At 38.0% G+C, this 14,184-nt stretch overlaps 4 protein-coding genes across 9 annotated transcripts in view; all 4 read right to left on the reverse strand.

Moving 5' to 3' along the window:
* The window catches only part of LOC114471230 (protocadherin gamma-C5-like), a 252,429-nt gene that overhangs the window by 103,657 nt on the left and 134,588 nt on the right, over positions 1-14,184 (reverse strand). The gene's annotated exons all lie outside the window — the stretch shown is intronic.
* Positions 826-3,565, reverse strand: LOC114471240 (protocadherin beta-16-like). The gene has a single exon (XM_028459918.1). The coding sequence runs from the start codon at positions 3,217-3,219 to the stop codon at positions 826-828; it is 2,394 nt and encodes a 797-aa protein (XP_028315719.1). The 5' UTR covers positions 3,220-3,565.
* LOC114471236 (protocadherin beta-16-like) lies at positions 5,988-8,611 on the reverse strand. Its single transcript, XM_028459914.1, has one exon. It carries the CDS (start codon positions 8,379-8,381, stop codon positions 5,988-5,990), a length of 2,394 nt encoding a protein of 797 aa, XP_028315715.1. The 5' UTR covers positions 8,382-8,611.
* LOC114471243 (protocadherin beta-16-like) lies at positions 11,604-14,051 on the reverse strand. Its single transcript, XM_028459922.1, has one exon. The coding sequence runs from the start codon at positions 13,995-13,997 to the stop codon at positions 11,604-11,606; it is 2,394 nt and encodes a 797-aa protein (XP_028315723.1). The 5' UTR covers positions 13,998-14,051.

Raw genomic sequence — 14,184 nt, forward strand, 5'->3', positions numbered from 1 at the left:
GCAATTTTTGTTAAAATCATCATATTTAAGTTTTATAATCATCTCTTGAAAATAATATAAAAAGCAATCATTATAAAGACTTAAAAACGACTATCAAAATACTAAAAAGACACAAGCATTGCAATCACAAAAAGACCAATATCACAAAACAATGTTAAAATTTCTGTAGATGGAGAGGCAATTGAATTGATGTTTCAGTTCAAGTTATTGGGAATCATACTGAATATAACCTTCAAGACCGTGGCTCAGTGATAGAGTGGGTCGGCCAACAACCGAAGGGTTGGGGGTTTGAATCTTGTTTTAGCCAAGTCATTGGTATTGTGTCCTTGGGCAAGGCACTTTACCCACATTGCCTTGTTGAATTGTGCATGAATGTTTGTGGTGGTAAGAGGGGCCGTAGACGCAAAATGACAGCCACGGTTCTGTCAGTATGCCCCAGGGAATCACAACCGGTATGTAATAAAAATGTTGATAACACTATAAAATTTTACTTCCAAAAGTTTAAACAAATGAGGATGTTTATTTCCACTACTGCTGCGAAATCATACTTTCATTTGATAGTATTATTCTCATGGTTTGAGAAGTTTTTACTGTATATTATTGTTATAATAAGATAAGAAACCTTATTACATGAAAATAATAAGCACTGATGCCCCAAAACTTTTGCCATTATCAATCTTACCAAAAAAAATTGCAAAGTTAAATTTACCATTTAAATATGTAGGAGAGGTGTAGTTTTGGACTCATATATCGTAAAGAAGCAGAACTGACTTTTTTGTCAAAAACCTAGAAACAAAAAAACAAGTGAAAGTCCAAAAATACTGTTTAACTAACCTCCAGAGGAGAATCTGGTTCATCCAGGATGTTCCTGTCACTCTGTATCCGCTGCATGGTCCCTGTTGAACTGGGCTCCATTATCAGCACGTTCTGACTACCAGCTCTGCCGAACTTACAGTCACTCTTTCTGGAGTCTGTGGTCCTGCACACCTCGTAATTGTACACGTGTGGGAGAGTCCCTGTCCCCAAAGTGTCTGAGTAACGTGGTGGATAATATGGGATCACAGGCAGCTTGGACTGATACAGGATGCGAGACTGTCTCCATCTGTAGATCTTCACTGAGATGATCACCACTAAACAGGTGATGAACAGGAAGGAGACTACAGCCAGAGCCAGCACTAAGTAAAAAGTCAGGTTGTCCTTGTACTCCTTGTCGTGTGTGAAGTCAGTGAACTCTGACAGCACTTCAGGGAAGCTGTCGGCCACCGCCACGTTCACAATGACTGTAGCTGAACGAGAGGGCTGCCCGTTGTCCTCCACTATAACAGTCAGTCTTTGTTTCACTGCATCTTTATCACTCACTTGGCGGATAGTTCTGATCTCTCCATTCTGTAAGCCCACTTCAAACAGCGCCCTGTCTGTGGCTTTCTGCAGTTTATACGAGAGCCAGGCATTCTGTCCAGAGTCCACATCAACAGCCACCACTTTAGTCACCAGATAGCCCACATCTGCTGAACGGGGAACCATCTCAGCCACCACAGAGCCACCAGTCTGGACTGGGTACAGCACCTGAGGGGGGTTGTCGTTCTGGTCCTGGATCAGGATTTTCACTGTCACGTTGCTGCTGAGAGGAGGAGAACCTCCATCCTGAGCTTTGACCCTGAAGTGGAAATCTTTGATGTGCTCGTAGTCTAAAGAGCGCACTGCGTGGATGACTCCACTGTCAGCACTGACGGACACATATGAGGAGACTGGCACTCCGTTAACAGAGGAGTCCTCCAGTATGTAAGAAACACGGGCATTCTGGTTCCAGTCAGCGTCTGTGGCTTTCACTGTGAATATAGAGAGGCCTGGTGTGTTGTTTTCTACAATGTAGGCCTCATATGAGCTCCTCTCAAAGACAGGAGCGTTGTCATTAACATCAGAGATCTGTAAGGTGAGAGTGACGCTGCTGGAGAGGGAGGGCACTCCCTCATCAGAGCAGGTCACTGTGATGTTATACTCAGAGGACAGCTCTCTGTCCAACTGACTGTCTGTAATCAGGCTGTAGAAATTATTGGATGTTGTTTTCAGCACAAAAGGAATATTTTCACTAATAAAACATCTCACATTTCCATTTTCCCTTGAGTCTTGATCCTCTACATTTATTACTGTAACAACTGTGTTTATTTTAGCATCTTCTGAAATCACAGTGGACTTTGACATTATATTAATTTCAGGTTTGTTGTCATTTACATCTTGTACTTCGATTAATAAATTACATGAGTCTGTGAGTCCTCCTTCATCAATTGCACGTAAATTTAATTGAAATTGTATTGATTTTTCAAAGTCAATGTTTCCAATTACAGATATCTGACCATTTTCTTTGTTTATCGCAAACATATTTTTTGCATTTTTTACATTATTAATGATATAATAAGTTATTTTACTGTTAGATCCGTGATCAGCATCTGAAGCTGTCACAGTCGCTACAATCGTACCTTTAGGTGAATTCTCAGTAACTGTAGCTTTGTATGTTTGCTGTGTAAAAACAGGAGCGTTATCATTTGCGTCTAAGACTGTAATGGCGATCATCATTGTTCCTGACATCTGCGGCTCTCCTCCGTCTACGGCTGTTAACACCAGAGAGATCTGCTCCTGTTTCTCTCTGTCTAAAGGCTTCTGCAGCACCATCTCTACATTTGTGTTTCCATCTGCACGATTATGTAATTTTAAAGCAAAGTTATCAGTCGGTTTTAATTCATAGTGTTGAACTCCATTTTTTCCTATATCCTGATCATCAGCTCTTTCCAGCTCAAATTTTGCTCCCACATTTGCTGATTCACTGATTTTAAAATTAATTTCGTTTTTCTCAAATGTCGGTGCGTTATCGTTAATATCTGTGATCTGAACAGTGACTGTGTAAAATTCAATCGGGTTTTCCAAAATGATCTGAAAATGCAGCGCACAAAGCGCAGTCTCCGTGCACAGCGCCTCTCTGTCTATCCTCTGTTTGACGAGCAGGACGCCTCTCTCTCTGTTCAGCTCCATGTACTCGTCGCTGCTTCTCGTGTAGATTTTAGCTTTTCCTGAAATCAGACGTTTGATTTCTAGTCCTAAATCCTGCGCTATGTTTCCCACTAAAGAGCCTTTGGACATTTCCTCTGGGATTGAATAGCTGACCTGCCCGCACACTGAGTACACGGAGAGCAGACAGATGAACAACAGCACTTGCAGATTCATTGTTCTTCCAGATTTACTCACACCGAGGCTCAGCCGTCAGATTATAATCCCAAAGCAAAGATAACGTGGATCCAAACGTCCAAAATCACATGAACTAATCCATTAATCCACCAGTTTGAAGAAAAATAATAAATATCCAGTTTTTAGTTCAACAAAGAGCAGAAATGACCGATCCGTGTCCGTCCTTTTCTTTCTGCACACTGTCGACGTTACATGGAAGGTTCTGCTATTAATGAGCTCATACTTCACAACACTCAGGTCAACAGCGTCCCTACGAGTCCAAATGATGAAACTGCAGCAAAACCACTGAGTGTCAACCTGTATTATATTTAAAAGAGTCCTACGTACATAAATATAGCAAATTATTTGAAATACTAAGTCAATTTTTATTTTTTTTAAACAGTGACTTCATTTTTATTTGCTACTTTGTTTTAAAAAAAATACTGTGAAAAGATTTGTAAAAATAAAAAAAAATGATACATGGAAAATGAACAAGGCTACAACAACTTTAAAAGGTATACAACACAAAATAACCAAAAAATAATAATAAATATGTGTATATTTAATCCGTCATAACAGGAATAAAAAGAGGCATAAGAGGAGTAAATAATGTAGTTCAATGATACACGTTTATTTAGCAAATAGAAAATCAAATCCATGTTTCCCATCCCTCGTCTGTTTTGTTGCTGTCCTTGGTTCTGGATATAATAAAATTAGTTTTAAACGAACAATAAGAAACTAGTAACAAGTGTTGCTCTGATTCTAAATAATTCATGGTGAAATACATATTTTGTTTTTTAAACTCTTCAATACCTGCAATGTAGGCCTTATTCTCAAAAATAGGAATATTAAAAGTATTTTGGGGTAAGGGAACCAAGCTTGTTTGGTCAAACAGTGCATGCTGATTCAGAATATGAACGTACGAAGGTTGTGACTTCAGCTAGAGCTGGAAAATATATCGAGATTCAAGATACATCAGACTTTCTATCTAAATCTATAAATGACTATATTGTCGATCGTGATAATTTTTAGTTTTTTACTTTTTTTTATTTACACAATCACACAGTACAATTAACATCATACAAGTATTTAATATTATTTTTCGAGTACAGTCAAACAGTGTCCTTCTTTACAATTTTTCCATATTCCATATTATTTGTAACCAATTCACAGACAACAGTCAGAAATTTCAGTGTGTGTATGTATATAATCTTTATTTTATTGTTTTTATTGTGCAATATCCTTTCTTGCCACATGTCTTCCCTCTTTCTATCTGTGCTGTGTACAGGCCCAGGTATCTTCTTATTCATCTGCTGCTTAAATTCTGCAAATTTCCCATTAGTGGGACTCATGATGTTTATTTTTATCTTTATTCCTAAGACATTTATTTTATTGCTTATTTTGTGAAATACTGAATTTAGGAGTCGCTCAACCTTCAGCATTTTACAAAAAAAAAAAAAAAAAATGTTAATATTTGAAATGTGATAATGTTGGTTTATGTGATCAAATTTTAGTCAAATCAATTTGGGATGTCATTAATGTCCGTTACATTACATTAGAAAAAAACTCTGTGGAGCACGTAAACCCACCAATGCAACATATTGTGTAAAGATAAACGTAGATATTAGCAATATTTGTGAATCAAATCATTCATTTTTGTTCATGCAGACAAGTTGTTTAGTGATATCGCTCCATTTTTATGACATTTGCAAGATAAAGTTCTAAACAGTTGTTGGCACGAGCATAAAATTATCTCTAAGCTAACCATGTCTATAAGCAGTTTTAAACTGTGAATTTGAGCTTAAAGGACTTGAAATTCAGCTTGGGAACAAGGAATATAGGAATCAGCACATCAAAATATTCTAAAACTATCATGTTACCTGCTTTTACCACAATTTGCAGCAAACCGCTATAGTTCCAGCACCTTTTTTGAGAATCAGGCCTAGTCTAATAGTTATGTCATCAGCAAAAACATCAATATAAAAAAACAGAGCGTATACCAGCCTTATCAGAATTGAAGCTGTATTTCAACTAGAAAACTTCTGAATTATTTTCACCAGCAGGAAAATAGTGAACAATCAGGGAGTAAGTTAAAAAACAATAAAACAAAAACCTCAGAAGAAAAAACTGGTTTAAAATCCAGCCTCAGAGACGGCAAATGAAATATTTGAAGAACAATTTTTACCACAAGCAGTTCAACAATACCATCACACTTCCACAACAAAGTCCAACTTAGAAACACAACTGAAGTGAGAAACATCTTCAAAAATCTTACCAACAGTTGAATTGTAATCTGTACACAGTATTGCTCAATCATAGTAAATAAAAATGTGATCATTATTACTGTAGTTTGCTTTTATTTAAGTTATAACTGTTCAAAAACAATCACCAATGGCACAACTTCACTATATTTATTAGACGTTGCAATTAAGGAGGATTTTAAATTTAAAGATGTAAATTAAGTTTCTATTTCTATTTTCATTCTTTAGCTTTATTTACCATTGAAGACGCTTACTCAGCTTATATAACAGAAAACTATACATTTACCCAGTGAAGTGGAACATTACAATTTTTTGTTAAAATCATCATATTTCAGTTTTATAATCACCTCTTGAAAATAATATTAAAAACATACGTATTAAAAATTTAAGACAACTATCTTGTGCGCAATTCTAAAAAGACTCATATACCGAAAATAAGTAGAACTGACTTTCTGTCAAATCAATAGAAACAAAAAAAAAAACAACTGAAAGTTCAAAAAATACTGTTTAACTAACCTCCAGAGGAGAGTCTGGTTCATCCAGGATGTTCCTGTCACTCTGTATCCGCTGCATGGTCCCTGTTGAACTGGGCTCCATTATCAGCACGTTCTGACTACCAGCTCTGCCGAACTTACAGTCACTCTTTCTGGAGTCTGTGGTCCTGCACACCTCGTAATTGTACACATGTGGGAGAGTCCCTGTCCCCAAAGTGTCTGAGTAACGTGGTGGATAATATGGGATCACAGGCAGCTTGGACTGATACAGGATGCGAGACTGTCTCCATCTGTAGATCTTCACTGAGATGATCACCACTAAACAGGTGATGAACAGGAAGGAGACTACAGCCAGAGCCAGCACTAAGTAAAAAGTCAGGTTGTCCTTGTACTCCTTGTCGTGTGTGAAGTCAGTGAACTCTGACAGCACTTCAGGGAAGCTGTCGGCCACCGCCACGTTCACAATGACTGTAGCTGAACGAGAGGGCTGCCCGTTGTCCTCCACTATAACAGTCAGTCTTTGTTTCACTGCATCTTTATCACTCACTTGGCGGATAGTTCTGATCTCTCCATTCTGTAAGCCCACTTCAAACAGCGCCCTGTCTGTGGCTTTCTGCAGTTTATACGAGAGCCAGGCATTCTGTCCAGAGTCCACATCAACAGCCACCACTTTAGTCACCAGATAGCCCACATCTGCTGAACGGGGAACCATCTCAGCCACCACAGAACCACCAGTCTGGACTGGGTACAGCACCTGAGGGGGGTTGTCGTTCTGGTCCTGGATCAGGATTTTCACTGTCACGTTGCTGCTGAGAGGAGGAGAACCTCCATCCTGAGCTTTGACCCTGAAGTGGAAATCTTTGATGTGTTCGTAGTCCAAAGAGCGCACTGCGTGGATGACTCCACTGTCAGCACTGACGGACACATATGAGGAGACTGGCACTCCGTTAACAGAGGAGTCCTCCAGTATGTAAGAAACACGGGCATTCTGGTTCCAGTCAGCGTCTGTGGCTTTCACTGTGAATATAGAGAGGCCTGGTGTGTTGTTTTCTACAATGTAGGCCTCATATGAGCTCCTCTCAAAAACAGGCGCATTGTCATTAACATCAGAGATCTGTAAGGTGAGAGTGACGCTGCTGGAGAGGGAGGGCACTCCCTCATCAGAGCAGGTCACTGTGATGTTATACTCAGAGGACAGCTCTCTGTCCAACTCACTGTCTGTTACCAGGCTGTAGAAATTATTAGATGTTGTTTTCAGTATAAAAGGTAAATTTTCACTAATAAAACATCTCATATTTCCATTTTCACCAAAGTCTTGATCCTCAATGTTTATTACTGTAACAACTGTGTTTATTTTAGCATCTTCTGAAATCACAGTGGACTTTGACATTATATTAATTTCAGGTGTGTTGTCATTTACATCTTGTACTTCAATTATTAATTTACATGAATCAGTGAGTCCTCCTTCATCAATTGCACGTACATTTAATTGAAACTGTTTTGATTTTTCAAAATCAATGTTTCCAATTACAGATATCTGACCATTTTCTTTGTTTATCTCAAAAACATTCCTGACACTTTCCAATGCATTAGTGATAAAATAAGTGATTTTACTGTTAGATCCGTGATCAGCATCTGAAGCTGTCACAGTCGCTACAATCGTACCTTTAGGTGAATTCTCAGTAACTGTAGCTTTGTATGTTTGCTGTGTAAAAACAGGAGCGTTATCATTTGCGTCTAAGACTGTAATGGCGATCATCATTGTTCCTGACATCTGCGGCTCTCCTCCGTCTACGGCTGTTAACACCAGAGAGATCTGCTCCTGTTTCTCTCTGTCTAAAGGCTTCTGCAGCACCATCTCTACATTTTTATGACCGTCTGCGTTATTTTGTACTTTTAGAGCAAAATGATCCGTTGGTTTCAATGTATAAATTTCAACTCGATTTTTCCCTGCGTCACGGTCAACAGCTCTTTCCAGCTCAAATTTTGCTCCCACATTTGCTGATTCACTGATTTTAAAATTCATCTCGTTTTTCTCAAATGTCGGTGCGTTATCATTAATATCTGTGATCTGAACAGTGACTGTGTAAAATTCAATCGGGTTTTCTAAAATGATCTGAAAATGCAGCGCACAAAGCGCAGTCTCCGTGCACAGCGCCTCTCTGTCTATCCTCTGTTTGACGAGCAGGACGCCTCTCTCTCTGTTCAGCTCCATGTACTCGTCGCTGCTTCTCGTGTAGATTTTAGCTTTTCCTGAAATCAGACGTTTGATTTCTAGTCCTAAATCCTGCGCTATGTTTCCCACTAAAGAGCCTTTGGACATTTCCTCTGGGATTGAATAGCTGACCTGCCCGCACACTGAGTACACGGAGAGCAGACAGATGAACAACAGCACTTGCAGATTCATTGTTCTTCCAGATTTACTCACACCGAGGCTCAGCCGTCAGATTATAATCCCAAAGCAAAGATAACGTGGATCCAAACGTCCAAAATCACATGAACCAATCCATCAATCCACCAGTTTGAAGAAAAATAATAAATATCCAGTTTTTAGTTCAACAAAGAGCAGAAATGACCGATCCGTGTCCGTCCTTTTCTTTCTGCACACTGTCGACGTTACATGGAAGGTTCTGCTATTAATGAGCTCATACTTCACAACACTCAGGTCAACAGCGTCCCTACGAGTCCAAATGATGAAACTGCAGCAAAACCACTGAGTGTCAACCTGTATTATGTTTTAAATGAGTCCTACGTACATAAATATAGCAAATTATTGAAAATATCCAGTCAAAATCATTAAAAAATAAATAAGTAAATAACGATTTAATAGATAATTGCTACTTTGTTTATTTTCAAAAAAATATAAATACCGTGAAAAGATTTGTAAAAATAAAAAGAATGATGAATGGAAAATGTATAAGGCTAAAACTATTTTAAAAGCTATACAACACATAAAATAACCAAAAAATAATATATAAGTATGTATTTAATCTATCATAATAGGAATAAAAAGAGGCATAAGAGTAGTAAATAGTGTAGATCAATGATACATTTTTTTTTGGCAAATAAAAAATCAAATCCATATTTCCCAACCTTCGTCTGTTTTGTTGCTGTCCTTGGTCCTGAATATATTAAAATTATTGTAAAAGGAACAATAAGAATCTAGTGACAAGTGTTTCTATGATTCTAAATAATCCATGGTGAAATACATATATTGTTTTTTCCAACTATGCAATACAAGCAATATAGACTAGGCCTTTTTCTAAAAAAAAAAAATATGTTAAAAAAATTTCGGGGTAAGGGAACCAAGCTTATTTGGTCAATTAGTGCATGTTGATTCAGAATATCAATGTACCCAAGATGTGACTTCAGCTAGAGCTGGGCAATATATCGAGATTCAAGATATATCGAGTTTTCTATTCAAGCAACATCAAAAATGACGATATCGCCTATCGAGATATATCTTTCTTCTTTATCCTTTTTTATTTACACAATCACACATTATAAATAACATCATACAAGTATTTATTATATTTTTTAGAATGTAATCAAAGTGTCCTTGACATTTTTTCCATATTTCAAAATTTTGTAGCCAATTCACAGATAACAGTCATAAATTGTAGTGTGTATTTGTATATATACTGTATTTAATTGTTTTAGTTGTGCAATGTCCTTTTTTGCCATGTTTTCATCTTTCTATATGTGTACAGGCCAATATATCTTCCTACTTATCTGCTGCTTAAACTTTGCAATTTTTCCATTTATGGGCCCAATAAAGTTCATCTTTATCTTTATTTCCAAAATATATGTTTTATAGCTTATTTTGTATTAAAAAAAAACTCTATTCATGAGCTGCTGCTTTTGTTACTTCTCAGATCAACATGAAAAGCACAGTTTGATGGATTTCTGAAGGTGTTCTAACTCAGACCTTCTGCTAAACAAGCCACACTACAGAACTCACTCACACGTGCTGTCCCTGATGAGAAGAAGACACAAGTAGCTCATATTGTGCAGATCTTTGTTAATAAATGTGGCTGGGTGGCATTTTGCATCGGCACATTAAACCCAGAATTGTCTTTCAGGTAAAACTTTATTGAGTTAAAAATATTGAGATTGATATTGTATATCGCCATTTTGAGAAACAATATTGAGATATGAGTTTTGGGCCATATTGCCCAGCCCTAACTTGAGCCCATTTATCTCTTCAATTGAAAATCAAAATTGCTGCCAAAACAGCAGAATTTGGCCAACCTTTAGAAACTTAAAAAAAAAAAAAAAAGATAATATTTGGACTGTGATAATAATGGTTTATTTGGTCAAATTTTAGTCAAATAAATTTGAGATGTCATTAATGTCCATTACATTACATTACATTAGAGAAAAAACTCTGTGGAGCAGATAATCCTGCAATGCAACAAATTGTGTAAAGATAAACGTCAATGATATTAGCAAAACTTGTGAATGAAATAACTCATTTGTTTTTATGCAGACAAGTTGTTCACTGATATCACTATTTTTACACCTGCATAGTGCTTTACATCATAGCTGAGTTTTCTGACATTTGCAAGATAAGGTTCTCAAAAGTTGTTGGCACAAGCATAAAATAATCATAAGCTAACCATGTCCATAAGTAGTTTTAAACTGTGAATTTTAGCAGGAAAGACTTTAAATTCAGCTTGGGAACAAGGATAATAGGAATCAGCACATCAAAATATTCTAAAACTATCATGTTACCTGCTTTTACCACAATTTGCACCAAACCGCTATAGTCCCAGCACCTTTTTTGAGAATCATCCCTTGTCTAATAGTTATGTCAGCAGTAAAAACATCAATATAAAAAACAGAGCGTATACCAGCCTTATCAGAATTGAAGCTGTATTTCAACTAGAAAACTTCTGAATTATTTTCACCAGCAGGAAAATAGTGAACAATCAGGGAGTAAGTTAAAATAACAATAAAACAAAAACCTCAGAAGAAAAAAACTGGTTTAAAATCCAGCCTCAGAGACGGCATATGGAATATTTGAAGGACAATTTTTACCACAAGCATTTCGACAATACCATCACACTTCCACAACAAAGTCCAACTTAGAAACACAACTGAAGTGAGAAACATCTTCAAATATCTTACCAACAGTTGAATTGTAATCTGTACACAGTATTGCTCAATCATAGTAAATAAAAATGTGATGATTATTACTGTAGTTTGCTTTTAGTTAAGTTAAAACTCTGTTCAAAAACAATCACCAATGGCACAACTTCACTATATTTATTAGACGTTGCAATTAAGGAGGATTTTAAATTTAAAGATGTAAATTAAGTTTCTATTTCTATTTTCATTCTTTAGCTTTATTTACCATTGAAGACGCTTACTCAGCTTATATAAGAGAAAACTATACATTTACCCAGTGAAGTGGCACATTACAATTTTTTGTTAAAATCATCATATTTCAGTTTTATAATCACCTCTTGAAAATAATATAAAAAGCATACGTATTAAAAATTTAAGACAACTATCTTGTGCGCAATTCTAAAAAGACTCATATACCGAAAATAAGTAGAACTGACTTTCTGTCAAAAAACTAGAAACAAAAAAAAAAAAAAACAACTGAAAGTTCAAAAACTACTGTTTAACTAACCTCCAGAGGAGAATCTGGTTCATCCAGGATGTTCCTGTCACTCTGTATCCGCTGCATGGTCCCTGTTGAACTGGGCTCCATTATCAGCACGTTCTGACTACCAGCTCTGCCGAACTTACAGTCACTCTTTCTGGAGTCTGTGGTCCTGCACACCTCGTAATTGTACACGTGTGGGAGAGTCCCTGTCCCCAAAGTGTCTGAGTAACGTGGTGGATAATATGGGATCACAGGCAGCTTGGACTGATACAGGATGCGAGACTGTCTCCATCTGTAGATCTTCACTGAGATGATCACCACTAAACAGGTGATGAACAGGAAGGAGACTACAGCCAGAGCCAGCACTAAGTAAAAAGTCAGGTTGTCCTTGTATTCCTTGTCATGTGTGAAGTCAGTGAACTCTGACAGCACTTCAGGGAAGCTGTCGGCCACCGCCACGTTCACAATGACTGTAGCTGAACGAGAGGGCTGCCCGTTGTCCTCCACTATAACAGTCAGTCTTTGTTTCACTGCATCTTTATCACTCACTTGGCGGATAGTTCTGATCTCTCCATTCTGTAAGCCCACTTCAAACAGCGCCCTGTCTGTGGCTTTCTGCAGTTTATACGAGAGCCAGGCATTCTGTCCAGAGTCCACATCAACAGCCACCACTTTAGTCACCAGATAGCCCACATCTGCTGAACGGGGAACCATCTCAGCCACCACAGAGCCACCAGTCTGGACTGGGTACAGCACCTGAGGGGGGTTGTCGTTCTGGTCCTGGATCAGGATTTTCACTGTCACGTTGCTGCTGAGAGGAGGAGAACCTCCATCCTGAGCTTTGACCCTGAAGTGGAAATCTTTGATGTGCTCGTAGTCCAAAGAGCGCACTGCGTGGATGACTCCACTGTCAGCACTGACGGACACATATGAGGAGACTGGCACTCCGTTAACAGAGGAGTCCTCCAGTATGTAAGAAACACGGGCATTCTGGTTCCAGTCAGTGTCTGTGGCTTTCACTGTGAATATAGAGAGGCCTGGTGTGTTGTTTTCTACAATGTAGGCCTCATATGAGCTCCTCTCAAAGACAGGCGCGTTGTCATTAACATCAGAGATCTGTAAGGTGAGAGTGATGCTGCTGGAGAGGGAGGGCACTCCCTCATCAGAGCAGGTCACTGTGATGTTATACTCAGAGGACAGCTCTCTGTCCAACTCACTGTCTGTTACCAGGCTGTAGAAATTATTGGATGTTGTTTTCAGCACAAAAGGTATATTTTCACTAATAAAACATTTCATATTTCCATTTTCCCCTGAGTCTAGATCCTCAACATTTATTACTGTAACAACTGTGTTTATTTTAGCATCTTCTGAAATCACAGTGGACTTTGACATTATATTAATTTCAGGTGTGTTGTCATTTACATCTTGTACTTCAATGAATAATTTACATGAATCAGTGAGTCCTCCTTCATCAATTGCACGTAAATTTAATTGAAACTGTTTTGATTTTTCAAAGTCAATGTTTCCAATTACAGATATCTGACCATTTTCTTTGTTTATCTCAAACATATCTTTGGCATTTTTTACAGCATTAGTGATAGAATAAGTGATTTTACTGTTAGATCCGTGATCAGCATCTGAAGCTGTCACAGTCGCTACAATCGTACCTTTAGGTGAATTCTCAGTAACTGTAGCTTTGTATGTTTGCTGTGTAAAAACAGGAGCGTTATCATTTGCGTCTAAGACTGTAATGGCGATCATCATTGTTCCTGACATCTGCGGCTCTCCTCCGTCTACGGCTGTTAACACCAGAGAGATCTGCTCCTGTTTCTCTCTGTCTAAAGGCTTCTGCAGCACCATCTCTACATTCGTGTTTCCATCTGCACTATTATGTAATTTTAAAGCAAAGTTATCAGTTGGTTTTAATTCATAGTGTTGAACTCCATTTTTTCCTATATCCTGATCATCTGCTCTTTCCAGCTCAAATTTGACCCCGATGGTTGCTGATTCACTGATTTTAAATCTCATTTCATTATTCTTAAAAGTCGGTGTGTAATCATTAATATCTGTGATCTGAACAGTAACTGTGTAAAATTCAATCGGGTTTTCTAAAATGATCTGAAAATGCAGCGCACAAAGCGCAGTCTCCGTGCACAGCGCCTCTCTGTCTATCCTCTGTTTGACGAGCAGGACGCCTCTCTCTCTGTTCAGCTCCATGTACTCGTCGCTGCTTCTCGTGTAGATTTTAGCTTTTCCTGAAATCAGACGTTTGATTTCTAGTCCTAAATCCTGCGCTATGTTTCCCACTAAAGAGCCTTTGGACATTTCCTCTGGGATTGAATAGCTGACCTGCCCGCACACTGAGTACACGGAGAGCAGACAGATGAACAACAGCACTTGCAGATTCATTGTTCTTCCAGATTTACTCACACCGAGGCTCAGCCGTCAGATTATAATCCCAAAGCAAAGGTAACGTGGATCCAAACGTCCAAAATCACATGAACTAATCCATTAATCCACCAGTTTGAAGAAAAATAATAAATATCCAGTTTTTAGTTCAACAAAGAGCAGAAATGACCGATCCGTGTCCGTCCTT

This window comes from Gouania willdenowi, chromosome 10, assembly GCF_900634775.1.
Source record: "Gouania willdenowi chromosome 10, fGouWil2.1, whole genome shotgun sequence".
NCBI classification, from domain to species: Eukaryota; Metazoa; Chordata; class Actinopteri; order Blenniiformes; family Gobiesocidae; genus Gouania; species Gouania willdenowi.

What these genes read in the sequence shown, in the direction of transcription:
- LOC114471240 (XM_028459918.1), bottom strand. Translation starts at nt 3,219, where the DNA reads ATGAATCTGCAAGTGCTGTTGTTCATCTGTCTGCTCTCCGTGTACTCA.
- LOC114471236 (XM_028459914.1), bottom strand. Translation starts at nt 8,381, where the DNA reads ATGAATCTGCAAGTGCTGTTGTTCATCTGTCTGCTCTCCGTGTACTCA.
- LOC114471243 (XM_028459922.1), bottom strand. Translation starts at nt 13,997, where the DNA reads ATGAATCTGCAAGTGCTGTTGTTCATCTGTCTGCTCTCCGTGTACTCA.